General features: G+C 43.0%; 3 protein-coding genes across 10 annotated transcripts; 2 read left to right on the forward strand and 1 right to left on the reverse strand.

Moving 5' to 3' along the window:
* The first annotated feature begins 2,185 nt into the window (after positions 1 to 2,185).
* On the forward strand, positions 2,186 to 4,321 carry KLHDC9 (kelch domain containing 9). Its single transcript, XM_079108453.1, has 4 exons — positions 2,186 to 2,891; positions 3,152 to 3,311; positions 3,387 to 3,585; positions 4,046 to 4,321. Exons 1-4 carry the CDS (start codon positions 2,365 to 2,367, stop codon positions 4,210 to 4,212), a joined length of 1,053 nt encoding a protein of 350 aa, XP_078964579.1. The 5' UTR covers positions 2,186 to 2,364; the 3' UTR covers positions 4,213 to 4,321.
* Positions 4,322 to 4,524: 203 nt separating this feature from the next.
* PFDN2 (prefoldin subunit 2) lies at positions 4,525 to 20,435 on the reverse strand. Its single transcript, XM_079108754.1, has 4 exons — positions 20,287 to 20,435; positions 5,632 to 5,720; positions 5,393 to 5,516; positions 4,525 to 4,818 (listed from the first exon to the last, which is right to left on the reverse strand). The coding sequence occupies exons 1-4, from the start codon at positions 20,359 to 20,361 to the stop codon at positions 4,642 to 4,644; spliced, it is 465 nt and encodes a 154-aa protein (XP_078964880.1). The 5' UTR covers positions 20,362 to 20,435; the 3' UTR covers positions 4,525 to 4,641.
* Positions 20,411 to 24,486, forward strand: NIT1 (nitrilase 1). Of its 8 annotated transcripts, none has more exons than XM_079108464.1 (7): positions 20,411 to 20,505; positions 21,098 to 21,193; positions 21,899 to 22,183; positions 22,295 to 22,398; positions 22,602 to 22,735; positions 22,889 to 23,014; positions 23,910 to 24,486. In XM_079108464.1, coding segments are annotated over exons 1-7 (1,014 nt in total). In that variant the 5' UTR covers positions 20,411 to 20,503; the 3' UTR covers positions 24,177 to 24,486. The 8 variants fall into 8 exon arrangements, with proteins under 8 accessions (XP_078964590.1, XP_078964591.1, XP_078964595.1 ...); XM_079108465.1 differs by having other exon boundaries at positions 21,929 to 22,183; XM_079108469.1 differs by having other exon boundaries at positions 20,418 to 20,552.
* The last annotated feature ends 102 nt before the right edge of the window (positions 24,487 to 24,588 follow it).

Below are 24,588 nucleotides of genomic sequence, written 5' to 3' on the forward strand. Positions count from 1 at the left end.
TTTTTTTTTTTTTTTTTTTAATTTGAGAGAGGGTCTCACTGGTTTCCCCAGTCTGGCCTCAAACTTACTTGCAATCCTCCTGCCTGAGTAGCTGGGATTACAGGGTTGCACCATAATGTCTGGCGTGTGTGTGTGTGTGTGTGTGTGTGTATGTTTGCAGGTGCGGTCCTGGGTCCTGGGTCCTGGGTATTTAACCCAGAAATGTTTTACCACTGAGCTACATCCTCAGGTCTTTCTATTTTGAGACAGGGTCTTACCAAGTTGCTTAGAGCCTCACTAAATTGCTGAGGCCAGCCTTGAACTTGTGATTCTCCTTCCTCCGTCCTCTGAGTCGCTAGGATTACAGGTATGTGACACCTTGCCCAGCCTTGTTGCTTTTTAAAGAGATTTTTAGCATAATCTTGGAAAACCGAAGATCCTTCCTGACAGACATAGGGGAAACCTGTTGTTGGCTGGACAGAAACTCTTGAGATTGTTGACTCTTAGCTTTATGATCAGATGGGAAACAGGTCTTGGTAATCTTCTGGTCTGTGCCTTCCTACCCATACCCTCTCTATGCTGTTTTCTCTGAGGACCAAGAGTTGGGATCAGGAGGGAAACAGTCCTGCTACACTGTCAGCCCACTGAATTTACATGTCCATCCCCACTGAAGCCTTGGTGTGTGTGTGTGTGTGTGTGTCTGTCTGTCTGTCTCTCTTTCTCTCTGTCTCTATCGCTCTCTCTCTCTTTAGCTTCTCTCTCTGTGTAGTTTTTTTTTTTTTTTTTTTTTTTTTTTTGTAGTACTAGGGATTGAACACAGGGGTCCTTTGCCACTGAGCTACATCCTCAGTTCTTTTAATTTTTTATTTTGAGACAGTCTCACTAAGTTGCCCAGGCTGACCTGGAACTTGCAATCCTTCTACCTCAGCTTTCTGAGTTACTGATATCATGGATGTGTGCCACCATGTCCTAGTGCCTTGCCCACTCTCTATGGCCTCAATTTCTCTGGCATAATGGGAAGCAAGTTGATGGGTAGAAACTGAAGGCAAAAGTAGAAGCCATAATTCCTACTTACAGCCTAACCCTGGGGCGGAAACAGATCCTATTTCTGTCCACCCCAGCTGGGCTAGTAAATATGTCTGCATTTTCTCCCACAACTGAAACTAGTCAGTTTAGATCTGGGCCTCTTTATTCTTCACTGGGTCCTGCAGAGACAGAGTTAAGGAGTTTTGGAACCTACCTTGAATAAAAGGAAGATATCAGGGAGGGGCAGGTGTCTTTTTCTCACACCTCCTCTACTTCACCCCCACCCATCTTCTAAGGATGGGCAGCTTCTTCTGCCCTGGATCTTATCAGGAGAAACTCCCTGCCCTTAATCCTGAGTTCCAAATGCACAATGCCTCAGTTTGTGATGTTGAAGTTGATGAGACAAGATGAAATAAAAAGTTATTCTTCCTAGGACTTTGTAATTGAAAAGTGGTGTACGCCTCAAGTATGCCTAAGGGATTTTCCCTCCTGGACCCCAACTAAACCAAGCAACCCCACCCCCCCTGCGCGAGCGCGCGCACACACATCCACACACACACATACACCACACCACACACTATTCATTCCTTCCCTCCTCAACATTATACCCTGAGAGACTGGGTTCTACTACCCTCTAGTGGCCAGAGCTTAAAGGACTCTCGCACCCAATCAGGACCTTCAAGGACTTTACCACGGAATTGTCTAGAAAACACCTGAGAGACAAACCAACGTGGCATTTCATAAATGAGAAAGCTGAAGAGCCCTAGAGAGTTGGGAATCTCTGGGACTACAGCCCACTCTCGTGACTCACAGGTACAACGCTCGGTACAGTTTCACTTCTTCACCCTCTGACACGTTATAGCTTCCTGTCTCATCCCTAGGAAATTAGTCCAAATTGGAAACACTAAAGCCAAAAGGACCCGGTCCCTCTACGTCTCCGTGGCTCTACACCCGAAACTCAGGTGTCATTTCAAGTAAACTGAGATAACAGGGTTCTTCAGAGGAGTTGGATACTCCCTGACTTTTTGAGGTTAACAATCTTTCAGGATTTTGATTGACAAAGCACATCTCCTGTCGCCGGCGCGATACTACTGTATCTTTCCTGGTAGTTACCCAGGTCTCCTGTCTCCATGGTAACCGGGGCTTTGCGACCTTCGGTTTACAGCGGTCGTGCTGCTGCCACTGCAGTGGTTGCTAAGCGACCGCGGAGAGAAGGCACCAACTTGAAGTGGGGACCTAGGCCGATGTCCTAGAGGGAAGGATCCCAGGGAGGCCCACGGAAGGCAAAGTGCCTGACCTCACATGTAGAGGTGCGGTACAGGGCGCAGGCCCCGCTGCTCTCTCGGTCTTATCGCCACCATGGCGGTGGCGATGCCCGGGAGTGGGGTGGGGGTCTCAGGCTGGACCTGGCGGCCGGTGGCTCGGAACGCGCTTCTGGCTCGGGCCTTCCATTCATGCACCGAACTGCGGGGACGGTTCTATCTGGTGGGGGGTCTTCTAACAGGAGGAGCGAGAGAGCCCAGCAGTGACACGGTGGTCTTCGATCCGACTGGGGGCCAGGCTGTGCGACTGGGAGCTAGGGACAGCCCCCTGCGCAGTCACCACGACGCGGCAAACGTGGGCGGGCGTTGGCTATGTGTGGTGGGCGGCTGGGACGGGTCGAGACGCCTGGCCACAGTAGCGGTGCTGGACACAGAGCTTGGAGTGTGGGAAGCGTGGGCGGCGACCCCTGGCAACTGCCCCCCTGCTGGCCTCAGTAGTCACACCTGCACTCGCCTCTCGGATCGGGAACTGAGAGTGACCGGCCGAGAGGGTGGTACCCACACTCAGCGACGATATGGAAGCATCTATACCTTAAAGCTGAACCCGAGTGCCCGCACTTATTGGTATGGTATTCCCCTGCCCAAAACCTTTCACCTCCACTCTGGGAAAGCAAAAACTAAACTTCTCAGGCAAATAATCCGTATACTCGCCCTTCCACTCACTTTCCGGGATTCTACCATTTCTGAAATAGCTGAACCCTCTATATTACTCTAGATCTATCCTAGGCTTCCTTTCCATCCTCGGCAAGGGTAGTTGGGAAATGGCAGTAAATGTACATTTTCCAGAAAACCCCACTCAGACCTGAATTTCTGCATATCCACAGCTACAAAGAAGAAGACTGCCACACAGTCTCCCGCTCAGGTCACAGTGCTGCCCTGCTTCAAATTCCTGGGCCCCACGCTGGTCATCAGTTATTGCTCTTTGGGGGTTGCAACTCAGCTGAACCAGAAGTAGCTGGGAAATGGAGTCATGGGAAGATTAAGGTATTATGGGCTCACACCTTAAGGGGTTAAAATCATGAGGCCTAAATCCCTAGAGTCCTTTCTTTCTTCCTCAAGGAGGAACCTCCTGTTGCCCCTCGTTTGATGGAACAGCTTGCAAGGCTTGTGAGCAAGGGACAAGGGTCCAGCCAAGGGCCCCCTGAACTGCGTCATCACTCATGTTCTGTGGTGGGGCCTTTTGCTGTGCTGTTTGGTGGAGAAACTCTGACCAGAGCTAGAGACACCGTCTGCAATGACCTCTACATCTATGATACTCGTGAGCCAAACTAATAGCTAAAGGGAAGTGGGGGGGAGGTGGGAAGACAGGAGAATCTAAATACTACAGAAAGAGTATGGAGTAATGGGTAGAGAGGAGGAATTTGTTGACAAGGAGTACACATAATATTTGTGGGTCTACTGAGGCTCACAAATCAAGTGTGGAAAAAAATAATGGACAAGCACTTGGTTGTGTTGAATCCTGTGGGGCATGGTGGTACCCACCTATAATTTCAGCTACTCAGGAAGTTAAGGCAAGAGGATCAAAAATTCCAGGCCAGTCTTGGAAACTTAGTGAGGCCTTATCTCAAAATGCAAAGGGCTGGGTGTGAGGCTTATCTCGAAATAAAAAGCTCAGTGGTAAATCACCCCTGGGTCAAATTTCAAGTATGCCAAAAAAGAGTCCCAAGGGGGACAAAGTACATCTACCTCAGTAACCACCCTCTGCCCCTACCCAACAGGCAAGTCTCCTTCTCTGTGGTTCCACTTCCCATGTGCAGACCGTGGGCTGAAACGAGTGGGTCATCGCACCTGCCTTTGGAATGATCAGCTTTACCTGGTTGGGGGTTTCGGTGAGGATGGCAGGACTGCTAGCCCAGAGGTTTGCATCCTAGACCTCTTTATTTAAAAAATAGTGCCAAAACATACTGCCAAGACTTTGGTTGCAAACCCATAAAGTATTATCACTAGTTACCTGCCTCATTTTAAATGCTTATTAAATTTCAATTGAGAGTCAACATTTGTCTCTAAATCTTTTTTTTTGGAAGGGCAGTAAGTAAGTAGACACATCTTTATTTGCAAGGGAAAGGACAAAAGTCTGGGTCTATTCTGAGGTTGAACCATTCACCTGATGGAAACAAAACCCACAAATCATACTGTCCCTTGCCCTTAAGCAATTTTCACCCCTAATTGGGAGAAAGTTCCAAGCTACAGCTAAACATTCTGACCAAAACATTTAATTAACAAAAAAATATTACAATAGCCGAGAAAATAATAATAACAATAAAGAGATCAGAAGTGGGAGTCAGGGTAGAAAAAAATGTAGCGGTCTTGGTCCCTAGGAGACCAACACTCCAGCTGAGCTTGTCTTGGCCCCAGCCCCTTCTGAGTTCTCCTTGTTTGTTGGTTTCTCATCTTCCCCCATGAGACGAATGTTGTGCTTTTCCCGGAATTCATTCAGTTCTTTTCCTTTTGCCTGAAGCTGCTGTGTCAGTGTCTCGATGATCTTCTGTATCTAGAGGGCAAGCATCAGAATTTTATAAGAATTTTAGGTCTCCCTTTGCCCTACCCAGAATGGACCACAGTTAGGGAAGTGAAAGAGAGACACTTCTAACCTCACCCTTTAACTGAGTGTTAACAGTGGAGCCTAGACACTAAAGTGACCCCCTTCTCAAACACAGTAGTTTACAGACCTTAATGTTCATGAGAATCACCTGAGCTACTTATCTTTTAAAAAGTCACATCACTCCCAAGGCTCTGATTCAGGGGGTCCAGAAAGTTCCATTTTAAACTAGTTAGTTGTTCAGAGGATTTTGATACAAGTGTCCGTGGACTACACTGTGAGAAACAGTGCTCTAATCCCCCATCTAACTCAACCACATGAAAGAGTCCATGGAAAGGGCATAAAGCCAGCAACTCCTCTTGTCTAAGGACTTGGACTTAGGGTAAATATCCTAACAAGCTATTTATAACATCTTTAACATGAGTTTCTGTGCAGATTTTCTGTCGCCATTCCCTAAATTCCTAGGTCCCCCCTTCTTCCTTATCCATTTGTTACCCAAAGCTACTACGTAGGGATTCCTGCTCACCTGTTCCTTGTTATTCTCCAAGGCAGGCAGCACCTCTTTGACAGTCCGCTCCACCAGGACGCCTCCAACCATGCGGTAGCACTTGCGGGTTTCATCTACTTCCTTCAGTGTATCAATCACTAGGCTGAAGAAAGAGGAGGAGACAGGATCTCAGAATTCAGACCCACTCTACTGTAACCCTCCCTCACAAGATGGCCCATTTGATTGTTCTATTATTTGCTTCTCCCCGACTTTTTCACCTGTGCTCATTCAACTCCATCTCCAGCTCAGCTGCTTTGGATGCCAGACCCCTCTGTTCCTGCCGAAGGCGGTTGAAGCCAGCAATTACCTAGGGTGTGTGAGAGAGAGAAAAAGATGAGAGGGGAGGCAGTAGAAAAGGCAGAGAGTAAAAACAGCTGGCAGGTTTTACTCAGGTGCTATGGTGGATACCTACCTTGGAAATGGAGAACAAAAGTTTGCAATCTCTTACTTTAGTCTGTCTGGAATTCCACTACACACTTTCTGAGAGCTGACCATGTGTGAGGTTATTTGCTAGGTACTAAGAGAACAGATTTGGACTTTGGCTTCTTGCAATTTTTAGTGTGAAGCAGAAGGCAATTTATAATATAAGGCTGGGGGGTTGGGAATGTAGTTCAGTGGTAGAGCATTTACCTGGGAGTGGGGAATGGTGATGGAGAGCCACTGGAGTACTTAACAGGGAAGTCTAGACTTGCAGGTAAGAAAGGCTATCAGAAAGGGCCTTTTTTTTTTTGTACCGGGATTGAATTCAGGGGCACTAACAACCACTGAGCCACATCCCCAGCCCTTTTTTGTATTTTATTTAGAGACAGGGTCTCACTGGGTTGCTTAGGACCTTGCTAAGTTGCCAAGGCTGGCTTTTGAACTCTCAATCCTCCTGCCTCAGTCTCCTGAGCCACTGGGATTACAGGCTTCCACCAGGCCTGTCTGGAAGGGGCCTTTTAATGAGTAGCTCTGGAACCAGGAGCAGTAGCACACACCTATAATCCCAGCAGCTCAGGAGGCTGAGGCAGGAGGACTGCAGGTCTGAAAGCAGCTTCAGCAATTTAGTGAGACTGTAAACAACTTAGTGAGACCCTGTCTCAAAATTAAAAAATTCTGAAAAAGGGCTGGGGATGTGGCTCAGTGGATAAGTGCTCAGTGGTTCGATCCCTGGTACCAAAAAGAAAAAAAAAAAGTAGCTTGGGAATAGGGGTATAGCTCAGTGGTAGAGGGCATACTTAGCAAGGTGCAAGGCCACAGGTTCAAGACCCAGCACCAAGAATTAGAGTAACTCTTACTTGAGTATGCACAACATCCCATCCATTGATGTATTTAATAACATATGTCCAGAAGAGTAGGCCATTTGGTGCTAGAAGAACTTCCATAATTGATAAGTCATGGTATCTTCTTGGATGGAATTTTTGTTTCTTGCTTTAAGAAATAGTTCTGGGAATTCCTCCTCCTTAATTTGGTGGGGTTCTCACGGGGCCAATAATCACAGGACTCTTGCCCCTTGACCACAGTGACAGTGAATTATCTATGCCACACTCTCTAGAGAGATCTGAATTTTGGGCAGAGACAAACAGGTACAAAAGGTAACCTAGAGGTTCTAGAGAGATGACTCTTCACTCCTATTTCTGGGTTCCTCAAAGTGGCCCTCATTTTTGAACTTTGGTCTTTTGGCCTTTCATTTTATTTGGCTCAATTCTGTGAGCTACCTACCCACCATTCTTCAAAAACACACACAAGGAGCTGGGGTTGTGTCTCAGTGGTAGGGTGCTCGCCTAGCACACGTGAGGCCCTGGGTTAAATCCTCAACACCACATAAAAATTAAATAAAGGTATTATGTCCACCTACAACAACAACAGCAACACACACACACACACACACACACACACACACACACACACACATATATAAAGCATATATATATATATATATATATATATATAAAACAAAAAAAACACACATAACACAGGAGTTGGCCAGAGTTCGTTTTTGTAGTCTATAAAACCCTAACTGACACAAGCTGCCCAAGAATGTCTTAACTGAAACCTGAAGGATGAGAAATTGGGACAGTAGGATGTGGAGAAAGGAAAAGGAAAACAAGGGCACAAGAATTAACATATGTAAATGCCCAGGGAAGTGATTTCTACCTGCTCCTAGTTCTTAATTCCCCAGAAACTGAACAGAGGAAAAAAAAAAAAAAAAAAAAGTGTAAAAATTGGACTGGGTTCTAAGACCAAAACCACCATCACTTCCAGTATGGGGGTCTATGACTGTGTTTGGAATGAAGTACCAGATGCAAAGTAGAAAATGCAATATTGTGTACAATGAGTCAAAATGCAGCCTGTAAAAAATAAAAAATTAAAAAAAATAAAGATAACAATGCTCCATTAATAATACTATTAGTGAAAAGGGCTTTATAACCCCAACACCACCACCAGTTCTCTTTTGTCCTTAGGGACTGGCTGGTAAGGGCAGAATTTTAATCTTAACACAAATCTTTTAAAAATTCTATTTTTCTCTTTCCATAACAACCATTTTCTAAAGTTAAATGTATTGCCTTTCCTGTGTTTTATTTGAAATAAACAGACTCATGGGCCTACATATTCATATTCTTTTTGTTAAGCAGTGGGCAGCACACCAAGCAGTTTCTTTACCTAGAACCTCTCATGTAAGATCCTGAAGGTCTCTCCCTAAGAATCATCCTCAAGCTTTTTTTTTTTTTTTTTTCCTCTCAAAGTACTGGGTATGCAAGGGCTTATACATGCTAGACAAACACTCAACTGCTGAGCTACAGCCCCAGTCTTTATTTTTAATTTTGAGACAGGGTCTCACTAAGTTGCTGAGGTTGTCCTCCAACCTGGGATTCTTCTACCTCCCCCTCCTGGGCAGCTGAGATTATAGGCACACACCAAAATGCTGGGCTCCTTATGCTTTTGTTATAGCTGAACACAACTCCATGGTGTCCCTTTCCCCCTGGGAAGATGTGGGTTATTCCTAGGCTATTCTCATTACACAAGACCTTGCATTAATTATGTCATGTGCGGCTCTTCTCATATTTTTGCTACTGTGTTTTGAAGGGTGATTCCTAGTAGTGGGGATGTTGGGTAAAAGGTAAGCATATCTGTACATGGACTGGAGAGTTCCAAATTCCCTCATAGGAGCTGTACCTTTTACATTCCCACCAGTGTGAGAGCACTTTGATGTCATAGCTCACCAAAAGAGCATGTGGTCATATTTTTAAAAAATTTTCCCAGTTTTAATTTGCAATTCTCTAACTGTAGGTAGAAGTGCCATTTGTATTTCTTTTGTTCCATGAACTGTTTTGTAAAGCCCATTTTTGGTTCTAAAAAGTTGGCCTTGGGGGCTGCAAATATAACTCAGTTGGTAGAGTGCTTGCTTTGCAAGCATGAGACCCTGGGTTCAATCCCCAGCACCGCAAAAACATTGGTTTTTTTCATTTTTTTTAAACATCTTCATATATTAAGAATATTAAATTTTTGTTACAAATAGTTTTCCTAGGTTTTGACTTACTTTGCATGTTACATTTTGCCACACAAAATTTTTTCTTCTCTTGAGGTTTTCTGTAATCAAATTTAATTTTGTTTTCCTTTTTGGTTTCTGGATTTTAATTCACAAGGAATTTCTCCTCCCCACACCACCCCCACCAACTCATAGACCTTAAAGGAACTTACTCATGCTTTCTTTTAAAACTTGTATGTATGGGCTGGGGAGATAGCTCAGTCAGTAGAGTGCTTGCCTTGCAAGCACAAAGCCCTGGGTTTGATCCCCAGCACCGCAAAAAAATAAATAAATCTTGTATGTTTTTTGTTTTTATATTTAAATCTTTATCCACTTGGAACTTATTTATGTGTGATTAGACAAAAAGGTTAATTTTTCTGCATACCGCTAATTCCATTTGTTAAAACTTCCACCTATTCCCCAAGGTTTGAACTGTTGCCTTTATCAAAGACTAACTTTGGCATTTCTATTTGAGTCTTTCTTCGGATCTCCTATTGTGTTTCATGGGTCTGTCTGTATATATGTGCCAAGTGCCCAAACATTTGTAATAAGGGTTTATTTTAAAAGTAGGAAAGCTAGCCCCATGTTCTTGCCAACCTCTCCAGGGTTTTCCCAGCTATTCCTTTTTTTTTTTTTTCTTTTTTTTTTTTTGCGGTGCTGGGGATCAAACCCAGGGCCTTGTGCTTGCAAGGCAAGCACTCTACCAACTGAGCTATCTCCCCAGTCCCCAGCTATTCTTCTGAACTCACTTTATAATTGGTCAGAATCTGCTTAAAAAAAAAAAAAAAAAATTCTGATGGCACTGTACTGATATTAAATTTATAAATAGGTCTTACAGATAATTACAAGAAAACATGTTATTTGTTGTGTTGAAGAGTCTTTTATTAAATCTTTTATTTGATTTTCAATTGTAAAAAAAAGAGAGAGAGAGATGCAATATGGAAAGAAAATGGGAGGGGAGGGAGGTTTAGGAGGAAAAAAAGAAGAAAAACACAGCTCAGATACAAAAGATCAGGTTTCAAGTTCTACTTCTGCCAATTCTATCATTCTCCCCCCACCCCCCCCACTCCCCACACACCTAGTACTAGGAAATGAACCCAGGGGTGCTCTACCATGGAGTTACATCCCCAACCCTTTTTATTTTGAGACAGGGTCTTGTTAAGTTGCCCAGGGGGGCCTGGAACTTTCAATACTCCTGTCTCAGCCTCCCAAGTCACTGGGATTACAAGCAAGCACCACCATGCCTAGTTTCACCTCTGCAAAATGTTGGTAAACATTTAATTCTATGATTCCCAGTGTTGGTTATGTTAGAACCGCCCGGAGAGCATTTTAAAAACATGAACACTCAGAGCTTCAGAACAATCAGTGAGGGCAAGGTCCAAAGGTGCAAGCCTTAGTATTCTTTTTTTTTTTTAAGCATGATATAAAAGGAAATCAAAGGGTTCTCCTAGGATCATGGTCAATTCTGAAGGTCAGGCAGGCTGTGCAACATAGCTGTATATATTTGCATATGTCTTCTCCTTTTTTCTCTTAACTGATAAAAAAAGCAACTGCAAAAACCAAAAAGATTTCCCAAATAATTTAATGGGCAGCCAGAACCAAGAACCATTGGGTTAACCTCTTTGAGTCTTTGTTTTCCTGGAAAATGTGGATAATGACAACTACTTCATAAGGTTGTTGAACCAGGTAAACCAATGGGTGTGAAAAGAGTTTTGTAAACAATTACATTAACTACTATTATGGCTTTCTCCCCAAATCCTGAAGTGTGCCCTCAAACACATCCATTCATCTCTCTTATATCCATTAAAATCTCCAGAGTCTTATTACCATGTATACTTTTTTTTTTTTTCCTTCACAGTACTGGGAACTGAACCTAGGGTGGCTACCATTGACCTATATTCTCAGCCTTTTTATTTTTTGAGACAGGGTCTCACTAAATTGCTGAGGCTGGCATTAAACATGTAATTCTTGTGCCTCGGCCTGTGGAGTTGCTGGGATTACAGAAGTATGCCATCACATCTGGCAAACCCTGTCTCTTTACTGGGGTCCCTTATCCCTAAATCTATATTTTTGTAATTTACATGTATGAACAATTTTCTACAGGACAAGCATTTCTTATTTTTTAAGGGCTGCATAACATTTACACCCAATTAATATATTTTAAAAAACTGCTTTTAGATTCCTGTGTTGAGACATTTAGGTTGTTTCCATTTTTCCTATAATAAATAACACCAGTGTTAAATATCTTTGAACCAACACTATAAAAATCTTTACAGTCATTTTGCTTGAATCACATTCCCAAAAGTGAAATTAATGAGTCAAAAAGTTGTTAACGTTATTACAGCATCTACTGAATGTTGACAGACCACTCTCCAGGATGACCAGAGTAATTTATAGTGTTACCAGCAATGTTATGATTGTTCCTGCTTACTCGATACACTAATGGTAGGTAGTTTTTATTATTTTTGTCAATTTAATAACTTTTAGAATGGGATCTTAACTCCAGAAATACTGGAATCATCCTCGACTCACTATCCACATCCAATTCATCTCTAAGTTACTCCTGTCTGCTAACTACCTCAAATCCATCCTCTTCTATGACACCTGTACTACTGTGGCCTCTTGAGTTCTACACTGCCTCCAGATTTGTTCCCTTCAACACATTCCCCATGCTGTGACAAAAGTGACCTAAAATATAAATCTAACTGCATTACTCCCATGCCTAAAACCTTCAATAGTTCCTGGTGCTCCAAGGATAAAACCCAAACTCCTGAACATGGTGAACAAGTCCCACGAAGACCTGCTTACCTCTTCCAATCAGTCCGTCCCTCCCTTAATTAAGCACTCTTACTGTCTTAAACCAGCAGTTTTCCTAATCATTTGTCTTCAGGCATTTGTTTAGAATCTTCACCATACCATGCAATTTTCTAAACCTCTCTCATTCCTTATTTCTCTGCCTAAGTCTAATTCTCTCTTCAGGTTTCAACTCAAAATCTTTTAGGAAGCATTTCTGGTTAACCTTATTCCCATATGTTAACTTCTTCTACATGCACACATATACATATCCATTGCTTCCTTAATTTTTTAAAAAAATTTTTAGTTGTCAATGGACCTTTGTTATTTATTTATATGAGGTGTTGAGAATCAAACCCAGTGCCTCACACATTCTAGGCAAGTCCTCTACCACTGAACTACAATCCCAGCCTTAAATCCTTCCTTAAATTTCTGACAGAAAATCTTTTCTATTTATATTGTATTTTCCACCATTCCATTCTTTACTGTTATCTTCTTTCAAATTTTCAAATATACAAATGAAACATTTTTATATACCCATCTTTTCTATAATCCTAAAATAAACTGCCTTCTATAGTGTGGACAATACAGGAATACCTATTATGTACCAGACACTATTCAAGATTCTTTGTCTCATTTATTTCTGAAAAACAAAAACAGGGCTGGGAGTGTGGCTCAGTGGCAAAGCACATGCCTAGCATGTGTGAGTTCATGGGTTTGATTCACAGCACTGCTCCCTACCCCCCAAAAATGATTAACGAATGTGTTTCAATTTATAAGGCAGGAGACCAAGGCTGTGGGGTAAGGAGAAGTAGTTAAGATAACATAGTACACAACTGGGACTTGTACCCATGTTTGTCTAAGAATCCATTTTTATTCAATATATATCACTCCTGGCTTGCCATATATTAATCTCTTATAAAATTATTTCCATTTGATTTATTTATTGTTTTTATTCAATACCATATATTTTTTGTTGTTGTCATTTTGCAACAACTGGGGATTAAACCCAGTGGCCCTTTACTACTAAGCTACATCTTCAGACCTTTTAATTTTTTATCCTAAAGCAGGCCTTGAACTTGTGATACTCCTACCTCAGCCTCCCAAATAGTTGGGATTACAGGCATGTACCATAATACCCAACTAATACCATATAGTTTCAATAAATTAAGGAAAAACCTACAATCATTATTACCTTTTCTCCAAAATGGACTTAAGTCTTCTTTCTTACATGACATTTACTCTTAATGAGTTAGATGGAAGAACAGGATAGAGAATTATGACTGAATGTAACTGGAAAAGATTTCCTAGGATTTTAACTGCCTTTACTGTCATTAACTGCCTTTTTTTCAGTTTAACTGCCCCCTTTTATGACAACTGCATTGACTCTCTGTAGAAGAAAACTTTTTTGACCTTACTACTGTGTCAAATAATGGTACTCATACCTTCCTCTTTATTTAAAAAAAAGATTTGGTGGTGAGGTTTGGGTTCTGGAGATTTAACACAGTGGCACTTTACCACTGAGCTACATCCCCAGTCCTTTTTCTTTTTTATTTTGAGGCAGGGTCTCACTAAGTTGCTGAGGCTGGCTTTGAACTTTCTTTCAATCCTCCTGCTTTTAGCCTCCTAAGTTACTAGGATTACTAGAATTACAGGTGTGAGCCATTGCTCCTGGCGTCAGTTGGTATTCTTTCTTTTTTTTTCCTTAACAGTGGTGGGGATCAAACACAGAGGCTCACACAAATTAGGCAAGTACTCTATCTGAGCTACAGGAAGGAGCTTGTGGGTCAGATAGAAAAGTGTCCAAAGTCTAACCATGAACAGACTACTTCTTTTCTAAATTTATTTCTTCACCAATAAAATAAGAGATCACATCTGTCTCATGCAGTGTTGTGAGAATTAAATAATTACATCAAAGACTTAACAACAATATACAGCATATAACAAACTGTCAACAAATAGCCACTATTATTACTATTATCTCCACTTAAATGTAGCACAGATATCTTAAGTTCAGGTTGTTCAAAGCTGAATAAATCATCTTTTACCCCATTTTAAACTATTTCTCTTCTTGTCTCCTCCATTTCTACTAATGACACCACCCTGGTTTCACCTCTGAACACGCGGATGCCAGTGTTATGGTTTGGATCTGAAATGTTCTCCTAAAGCTCATGAAGACTTGGCCCATGATGCAGCCATGTTCAGAAGTGGGGCCTCAGGATGTGATTAGATCATGAGGACTCTGACCTTATCGATGGATTATTCATAGCTAAATGGGCTCTTGGGAGGTGATGGCAACTTTAGGAGGTAGGGTCTAATTGGAGAAAGAAGGTCACCTGGTATACGCCCTTGAAGGGTATATTTTGTCCCTGGTGTATATGTCTCTGTGTGTGTGTGTGTGTCTGTCTCACTCTCTCTCTCTCTCCCTCTCCCTCCCACACACTCCTCACCATGATGTTCTGCTTTACAACAGGTCCAGAAACAACAGAGCCAAGTGACCATGGACTAAAACCTCTGAAACTATAAGCCTAAATAAATCTTTCTTCCTTTTAAATTATTTATCTCAGGTACTTTTGCTGCACCCATGGAAAGCTGAGTAACGTAGTCGTAAACTGCCAAACTTTAATTACACTTACCTTAGCAATTTCTTTTTTTAAAATATATATACACACACATATATATATATTTAGTTGTTGATGGACCTTTACTTTATACATTTATTTATATTCAGTGCTAAGAATCGAACCCAGTGCCTCACACATGCTAGGCAAGTGCTTACCACTGAGCCACAATCCCAGCCCACCTTAGTAATTTTGCTTAGGCTCTTTGACATCACCCTAGTTTAGATTTCTATTTTAGTCTGAACTACTGCAATAGTTTTCTAAAGGATCTCCTTATTTTTGAACTCCGCAAATCCATTCTACACACCACTGATAATTTAATCTTCCTAACACCTGGATGACATAGAAAAATATTCATGATAAATTATTAGGCCTAAAACACAGATTAGAAAATGATACATACTGTATAATCATAATTTTCTAAAACAATATATGTAAAAAATATATGCCCTCCTGTTATGGTTTAAATATGTTTTTCCCCTCCAAAACTCATGCTGAACTTGGGCATGCCTAGTGAAGTAGCAATGTTGGGAGGTGGGGCCGTTAAGAAGTGATTGGGGAACAAGTTCATTAACTTGACAGCAGTTTATTACAATGGCAGGCTGCCCTCATGTTTTCTCTTTTCATGCTTGCTTTTCCAGTCACCACCCACCCTGTTATGACACCCCTGCCAAATGCCTGTACTATCCCCTTGGATAAATCCAAACCTAAGCCAAAATAAATCTCTTTCTTTTATAAATTACTCAGTCATAGGTATTCTGTTATAGCAACAAACAGAAAACAGAGTAAAACAAAAATTGGTACAAAGATAGAAAATGTTGAAGTGGCTTTGAAACTAGAGAAGAGGTAAAAACTGGTGGTGCTGGGAATTGAACCCAGGACCTATGTGTATGCTAGGCAAGCACTCTACCAACTGAGCTATACCCCCAGCTCCCAAAGCTAGAATTTTTGAAGTGACTGTTTTATGAAATATGACTGTATTGCCTTGACCAGAGTATTAAGGGCAATTCTGGTGAGAGCTCAGAAGACAAGATGCATAGAGAAGCCTGGAATACTGGTAGAAATATAGACAGCAAAGACCATTCTGATACAGTCTGAGAGAGAAATGAGAAATATCTTACTGGAAACCGGAATAAAGGCCATCCTTATTAAAAAGTAGCAAAGAACTTGGCTGCAATGTATCCATGCACTAGGACTTGCTGGAAAGTAAAACTTAAACATGATGAACTGGATATCTGAATAAAGAGCTAAGCAGCAAAACATTCAGGCTGTTACATGGCTACTTTTAACTGCGTGCAGTAAGCTGTGAGAGGAAAGCAATAACCTACAGGCAGACTTTATAATTAAAAGGGAAGCAGAGTGTAAAAATTTAGAAAACTCAGCCTGGCTATGCACAAAGTAAAAAAAAGCATGCAAAAGCGTGGCCAAGCAATCATTCACTAAAGAAATTAGCACAGCTAGAAGGGAGCCAGATGCTATTCATAAGGACAATAGCAATAAGGCTCTGAAGGCATTTCAGAGCTCTCCCCTGACAGGCTCAGAATGTTGGGATCCTGAAGGAGAGAAATGTCCTGCATTATCTTCGGCCTCTGCTCCCCACATCCCAGCATGCTCCAACCAAGGTTCAGAAAGCTTCAGGTGCAATTTGTACTGCATCTCCAGAGGCCGCAAGCAGTAAGCCTTGGCAGCACCCATGTTATAGTACCAACACTGCATGTATGTAGAATGAAAGAACTGTGGAAGCATGGCTTCTTCCACCTAATCGCAAAGGGTCAGTGGACTGTTAGGGGGGCCAAACAGAAACCTGCTTCAAGGGCACAGCTGCCAAAGAACTGCCACTTGGGCAATGCCTAGTGAAGTTGTGGAAACAGCCAGGATCGCTGAACAGTAGAACCATTGTCAATGTGCGGTGTCTGCCTGGGAAAACTGCAGACAACTGTGCAACTCCAACCCAAGAAAGCTGAATCACGGACAGAGTCAATCAAGTCATTGAGGCAAGGCTGCCTGACACTTTTTGCCCTTGTCCTCCACCTCCCCAGCATTTAAAGAAGTTGGTATGGGGAATGAAAAAATATTATGGAATCTTAAGACTTGGATTTCTGATTTGTTTGCGGCCTGCTACCCCTTCCTTCTGGACTATTTTTTTCTCCCTTTTGGAATGGGAACATCTACCCATACCTGTCTTACCATGTATTTTGGAAGTAAACAGCTTGTTTTCAATTCTTAGATTCACAAATGAGACTGTACTTTTAAGTTGGTGATGGAACAAGTTAAGACTTTCAGGACTCTTGGGACAGAACAACTGCATTTTTATTTTTACTGGAAGTACTAGGGATTGAACCCAGGACTGCTTCACTACTGTGCTATATCCCCAGCCCTTTTTATTTTGAGACAGGATATTGCTAGGTTGCTAAAGCTGGTCACCAATGGTGATCCTCCTGCCTCAGCCTCCAGAGTTGCTGGAATTACAGGTGTGCCCAGCTGAAATGACTGTATTTTGTGCTGTAAAGAAAAGGTCATGATAATCCCAGCAGTTCAGGACGCTGAGGCAGGAAGATCTGAAGTCAGAGTCCGGTCTTTGCACCTCAGTGAGACCTTGTCTCAATATAAAATATAAAAAGGGCCTGGGGGATTTAGCTAGTGGCAAAGCTGCCGCAGGTTCAATCCCCCAATATCTCCCCCAACACACACACACACACACACACACACACACACACACACACGCAGCAATGAGTTTCATCAATCCAGCAGGGCGCCGTAGTGCACACCCGTAATCTCAGCAGTTTGGGAGGCTGAGGTATGAGGATCATGAGTTCAAAGCCAGCCTCAGCAACTCAGTAACACTCTGTCTCTACATAAATACAAAAAAGGACTGGAGATGTGGCTCAGTGGTTAAGCGTCCCCATGTTCAATCCCTGGTACCAAAAAAAAAGAAGAAAGAAAAAGAAAAAGAAAAATCAAATCCAGAGCTCAGCTGAAATAGCTCTAATATAATCATGGTTTAAGTGGGGTGTGTGTGCCTGTGTGTGTGTGTGTGTGTGTGTGTGTGAGATTCTCAAGCCTCTCAATTAAAAGCCCTATTCTTCCAGTAACTGACCTTGGGTAAGTTAACCAAAGCCTCTAAAATTCAAAAGTCTTCCTTTAAATGGCATTAATAAATAAAAGAAGATAAAACAAGTGAAATTCCTTGCATAATGTGTTAGTTTACTCCACCTTCTTTGTATGGGATGTGTCTCAATTTGCAACACTGATAAAAAAATATATATACTCAGTGTTCCCTCCGGAACACAAAAGCCAGAGAACTTTAATAAAGAAACATCCTCAGAACCCCATTATCACATTTCATCAGTCTCCTTTGAAGAGCTTTTCTCCACCATCCCTTAAATAATGATCCAACCTTGTTCCACTTCTTTTTTCACAGAAAATAATGGTTCTCAATTATAACTGTTATGGTTTGGATATTAGGTGTCCTCCAAAAGCTCATGTGTGAAACAATGCAAGAAGCTTCAGAGGTGAAATGATTGGGTTATGAGAGTTTTAATCCAAATAGTGATTAATCCCCTCATAGGGATTAACTGAGTGGCAACTGAAGGTATGTAGAGTGTGCTTGGAAGAGGTGGGGCGCTAGGGGAGTGAGTGCCTTTAGGATATGTATTTTGTATTTGGCAAGTGGTGCTTTCTGCTTTCTAGTAAGATGTCTTGAGTCCCTTCCCTCTACCACACTCTTTAGCCATTGATGTTTGGCCTGACCTTGAGCCTGGAGGAATGGAGACAGCTGAGACCTCTAAAACTGTGAGCCCCCAAATAAACTTTTCCTCCTCTAAAATCGTTCTTGTTTGTTCTTTTAGAGTGATAGCAGCAAAAAAGCTGACTAAAACAACCACCATATAAATTCAATCCCTTATCATAACTACAACTTTCTGTTGTAGTTATGTAGTTATACATAAAAGTGCCTATTTGAATGGTGGAGCACAACTGTAATCCAAAAGACTCTGGAGGCCAAGACTGGAAGATCAGATTTGAGACCAGTCTCAGCAACTCAGAGGCCCTAAGCAACTTAGAGACTCTTGTCTCAAAAAATAAAAGAGCAGGACTGGGGAGATAGCTCAGTCAGTAGAGTGCTTGCCTTGTAAGCATGAGGCCCTGGGTTCGATCCCCAGGACCCAAAAAAATAAAATAAAATAAAAGAGCTGGGGATGTTGCTCAGTGGTAAAACATCCCTGGGTTGAATCCACAGTACAAAACAAACAAAAACAATGTCTACTAAATATCTTGCAAGAAACAAGAAACCCAAACTCAAAATCCTAAAATAAATGTGACTTTCTCCCCAAACCCATTCATTTTCCTACCTCCCCATTATACACCAAAGACAGAAATTTAAGACACATTCTATATTTCCTCTCTCATCCCTTTTTCTCCATATTCAAGTCTTGCAATTCATCTCAAATTTTAAGCACTTGCATTCCAAACATGCCAGGCAGTTTCATGCTTTGGTGCTTTGAACAAATTTTTACCTCTATCTAGAAAATCTTTCACTTCTTTTTTTGCCTAACTTTTCTCATCATTTAGAATTAAGCTGAATAAATTTCTTCTCTAAAAAATAAAAGCTAACTAGCATTTATTAAATACACACTGTACTTTAATCACTGTGCAAAAACCACATGAATAATTGCCCAATCTCTAAATATGCTAAGAGGGTATTATATTTATAGAAATAAGGAAGGCTGAGAAGTAACTCATGGGAGATAGTATATAAGTATTAAATAGTAGGAATGGAATTCAAACCAAGGTTTATCTGACCCCAGTGTATAAAAATGCTCTTAGTATCCCAATATACTACAGTTTCTTTTTTTTTTTTCCCACCCACCTACCAAATCTCATAACCTCGATCAGTTGGGGTCTTTCCTCTAACTGTCATAAACAGGCAAGTCTTTGGGCACAACACGTAAATTCTTATTATTTGGCTTATCTTTCCTCAAATAAGTCTGTGAGCAATTTTAAGACAAGGTGTGTATCACCACCTGTTTCCTTGTAGCCATAGTGGTCTAGGAAATGGTAGGCCCTCAAAAAGTACTAGATCCCTTCTCCCCGCAAATTGCACAGCACTTTACTTCTACCTCATATTCACATTTTGCATGTCTTATTTACCCCACCAGAGTACGGTATTTGGTAAGGACAGTTTTAAAAATCTTTAAGCAGATACATTGCCTTTATTAATTGTTCAACAAATAATAAATGAACCTATAATTAAAATAAATATCATTTACCTGCTTTCATTTCTACGTAGAATTCTTCTCGCTCTGATTAAACACGAGCCCCGCTATTAGCAAACCGCGATTCCCAAGCCACAAAAGGCTTTCTGATTAATTTACCAGACATTTCCCTACATTAAGAACTACGAGAAAAATCCAGCCCAGATTAGAAAAAGATGTCTGGTGTTTAAAGACAGTCAATATAGTACTAACTCCGGAATCAAAATAGTATATAGAACACCAATCTGTTCGAGTATGTAAGTCACGTGGCTCTGCGGAGTGCCGGCGGTTGTCAACGTGGTTTCAGTGTCACGTAAAAGACTATACAATTAGTCAGTTAACCCTCTGAAATTCATTAAGAGCTGACATGCCCAAATATATCCTATTTAGGGTGCTGAGGAGAGATAAGGAAAACGACAATCTATCTCCTAAACCTGGCTTCTTCCCAGATCCTGAATCTTAGCGCTTTCTCCTCCACCCCCCCGATTCACCCAGCACCCCCAGGGGGAGTGACTCTCACCTACCCACCCGCCTACTCTGTCCCTAGAGATTTGGCTAGCTTCTTCGAGGACCCTCCCCTGTCTGGGTGGCCACGCAAAAGTCGGAATGGCGTAAAGGCTAGCATAAGCCACAGACACCCTCACGCTCATCGACTCCAGACACAGCCGGGTACCTTCCTTTGCGCTATCGGCTTCTCACCTGCTCGGCCGACACCGCCCCCTTCCCCGCGCTGCTCCCGCTGCTCTTGCCGGCGCGACCGCTGCTCTCCGCCATCTTCGTAGCCTACTGGGTTTCCGGCTTGCGCAGCTCAGCCCCCGCCTTGCGTCACATCCGGCCTTGGAGTTACCGCCCACTCGCCCGGGTGCTGCGGGCTGGCTTCGGGTCGGATCCTGCGAATGATTTTGGCTTTACCTTCATGTAGGACCTACTCCCTGTGCCGACCGCTGCAGTGAATTCCACCTGCGGTGCTTTCTCTTGTGCAACCGAGATTTCTGCCCCAAGGAGAGGCTGGGAAGGACGCGCTAAGTAGGGGGCGGGGGGCGCAGGTCGGGAGATCTGATCCTTTGCCCCGTGCCCACCTCGGTGTGGGCGGGGGGCACTAAGGAGGGTGAAATTCCCTTCGGAGGTTCCGGGTTTAAGAGGGAGAATATGCTTTGAGACAGTAAAGCTGTGCAAGGCTTGGGAAAACTAGAAGTTTCCCCGAGATGACTTTTGAACTGCGGAAACGTTTGGCAGAGGAAAAGGCTTCAGTTTAATGTGAGATCCCTGGAAGTTGAGTTATTCAAGCGCTGATCGAAAAACACTCCTCGATCTTCCCACTTTACGATCCCTTTCCATAGCCCGTAATTACTTACAGTAAAAAGTGTTTTTGAAGACGAGTGATTTTTTTTTTAGTGGCAGGGCCCTGATCCTCCCTCACAGTATGTATGAAGGGTTGACGTCAGGGAATCCTAGAAATGTATTCCGCGAAGGAGAGTTTGTTGGTGTCCTGATTTTTCATCTTCCTCAGGCTGGGCTTCATCACCAGGCCTCATCACCAGCTCCTGTCCCTTCTGTGTCCTGGACTCCGGATACCTCGACTCTCAGGACTTTGTGCCCAACCCAGGTAACATGTTTTGTTGTGTCATTACTGCCTGGCACATAGTAGATGCTCAAGTTCAGTTTGTTAATAGTGGGGAGATGGAGGTGTCAGAAATCCACAGCACATTCGACTGGGGAGCCCCCTTAACCCTGGGTTAGTATGCCCTATGAGAGCAGAATCAAAACGAAGTCAAGCCTGTTGGGGTGGTGCACACCTGTAATAGCAGCGGTTCGGGAGGCTGAGGCAGGAGGATGGCAAGTTCAAAGCGAGACTCAGAGCCGGACACGGTGGCGCAGGTCTGTAATCCCAGCGGCTCTGGAGGCTGAGGCAGGAGGATCGTGAGTTCAAAACCAGCCTCAGTAACAGCGAGGCACTAAGCAACTCAGTGAGACCCTGTCTGTAAATAAAATACAAAAAAGGTCTGGGAATGTGGCTCTGTGGTTGAGTGCCCCTGAATTCAATCCCTAGTACAAAAAAAAAAAAAAAAAGAGAAAGCAAGCAAGCCAGCCAGCCTCAGCAATTTACTGAGACCCTATCTCAAAATAAAATATGAAAAGGGTTGGGGATATGGCCCAGTGGTTAAATGCCCCTCCGTTCAATCCCTGGTACCAAAAAAATAAAAAATAAAAATAAAAATAAAAAAAAAGAAGAAAGAAAAAAAAAGAAAAAGGAAGTCAAGCTTTCCTGCCTCCCCACTTCAATCCTTAAACTTGTTTCCCCTCATGTTAGGAAATCTGATCCTGCCTGTGCCATTTACAGGCCCAGACCCATGGCTATCTCCTCTTCCTCCTGGGAATTGCCCCTGGTGGCTGTGTGCCAGGTAACATCCACACCAGATAAGCAACAAAACTTTAAAACATGTGCTGAGCTGGTTCGAGAGGCTGCCAGACTGGGTGCTTGCCTGGCTTTCCTGCCTGAGGCATTTGACTTCATTGCACGAGACACTGCAGAGACACTACGCCTGTCTGAGCCTTTGGGTGGGAACCTTCTAGGAGAATACACCCAGCTTGCCAGGTATCAGGGAAATGGGGAGGGAGAAGTGGAATCTTCATTGGGCAGTGTTCTTGGATTGCCAGATATGAGAGTAGAGCCTTGAGAAGAGTTGTCAGTGTCCCCTCCCCCCAGGGAATGTGGACTCTGGCTGTCCTTGGGTGGCCTCCATGAGCGCAGCCAAGACTGGGAGCAAACTCAGAAAATCTACAATTGTCATGTGCTTCTGAACAGCAAGGGTGAGACCTCATAAACCTTTAGCCTGCCTCTTCCCAGGCTCTTCTATCTAAACTCAGATTCTTCAAAATTGTTTCTCAATTCTATTTCCTTGACTGAAGATTTTAGGGATGCTCGTACTTATATTCTTAAGATTATAAACTATCTCCTTGGGAGGAAAGGAGCTAAACTGGGCATTGAGAATTTTTTCTTCCTCTTACTATAGGATCAATAGTGGCCACCTACAGGAAGACGCATCTGTGTGATGTAGATATTCCAGGACAGGAGCCTATGCATGAAAGCAATTTTACCATACCTGGGCCCAGTCTTGAGTCACCTATTAGCACACCAGCAGGCAAGGTGAGAGTCATGAGGTGGAAGTGGGAGAGGAAGAAGAGGGGAACAGGAATACATTGAAGTAGTAATAGTGTATAGAAAGCCCTGAAGAGTGGGGTAATGGAGGTACTGTGACAAAAAGGACAGGGAGGCTAAGTATTCTCTATTTCATTTCAGATTGGTCTAGCTATCTGCTATGACATGCGGTTCCCAGAACTCTCTCTGGCATTGGCTCACGCTGGAGCAGAAATACTTACCTACCCTTCAGCTTTTGGATCTGTTACAGGCCCTGCACATTGGGAGGTAAGAGGACACCTCTTCAAAACAGTAGGGCTTTTTATTTTGGGGGGACCAGGGGATTGAAACCAGGGTTGCTTAACCATTGAGCTCCATCCCCAACCCATTTCTTTTTGAGACTGGGTCTTTTTTTTTTTTTTTTTTTTGTACCAGAGATTGAGCCCAGGGGTGCTTAACCATGCTTAACCACTGAGCCACATCCTCAGCCCTTTTTATTTTTTGAGACAGGGTCTTACTAGGTTGCTTACAACCTTCCTAAGTTGGTGAGACTGTCTTCAAACCTACAGTCCTCCTGCCTCAGCTTCCTGAGCACCTGGGATTACAGGCGTGCGTCATCATGTCCAGTGAAACTAGGTCTTTCTAAGTTGCTTAGGGCCTTGCTGATTTGCTGAGTTTTTAACTTGGGATCCTCCTGCTTCAGCCTCCCAAGTTTCTGGGATTACAGGTGTGCACCACTACACCTAGCAAAGGCCTTTTAGCCTCATTCTCCTCCTTTAGCCTAAACAGTGGAAAGATTTTTCTTCCCCTTCTCACCTAGTGGGAAAATTCATTTCCCAGATAGTTCTCTCACATTATCATACAGTTAATTTGGTAAATCATCACTAGGCAATTATCAGAATGGTTATGATGGGCACAGCACAGTAGCACATTCCTGTGATCCCAACTGCTCAGGAGGCTAAAGCAGGAGGATTGTAAGTCTGAGGCCAGTCTCCACAACTTAACAGGATCCCATCTCAAAATTTTAAAAGGCTGGGGTTGCACTCAGTGGTAAATCACCCTTGGATTCAGTCCCCAGTATAAAAAAAATGGTTATAATGGGTAGTAGATTGGCCTGTAATGTCCATTTCTTATCACTTCCCTAGTAGCTGCTACACGTACTTAATACACATCTCATCCTCAGGTATTGCTGCGGGCCCGTGCCATTGAAACCCAGTGCTACGTTGTGGCAGCTGCACAGTGTGGACGCCACCATGAGAAGAGAAGTAGTTATGGCCACAGCATGGTGGTAGACCCCTGGGGAACAGTGGTGGCTCGTTGCTCTGAAGGGCCAGGACTCTGCCTTGCCAGAATTGACCTCAACTTTCTGCAACAGTTGCGCCAACATCTGCCTGTGTTCCAGCATCGCAGGCCTGACCTGTATGGCAATTTGGGTCACCCACAGTTTTAAGGCTTTGATTTCCATGAGTTGAGACAGATAGAGACACAGACACACGAACCCCACCCCAACACATTGTGAGATGATACCACTGTGATTTGTCAGCAGGATCCAAGCATAGCTCCCTTCACTTGGGGAACCTTGACTCTCAATGGAACACAGACTCAACTTCTTGGGAAAGAAGAAACTTTCACCTGAGCTCAGATTTCAGTTCCAGAAAAGTGGAATTTTATATAGTCACTGTTTATTTCATGAAAACTGAAATTATGCTGAGGACTGAGCAGCACTGGCATTGAAAAAAATATAATAATCATAAAGTCTGTGTCTGGACATCTCCTTTAGGAGCTGGAAGGGGAGGTGGTATTATACCTACTGGACTAGGCTTGAGTTCTAGACTTCCTGGCTCATTCAGCTCGCCTCTCTA

Source organism: Sciurus vulgaris, assembly GCF_902686455.1.
Source record: "Sciurus vulgaris genome assembly, chromosome: 1".
Taxonomy (NCBI): domain Eukaryota; kingdom Metazoa; phylum Chordata; class Mammalia; order Rodentia; family Sciuridae; genus Sciurus; species Sciurus vulgaris.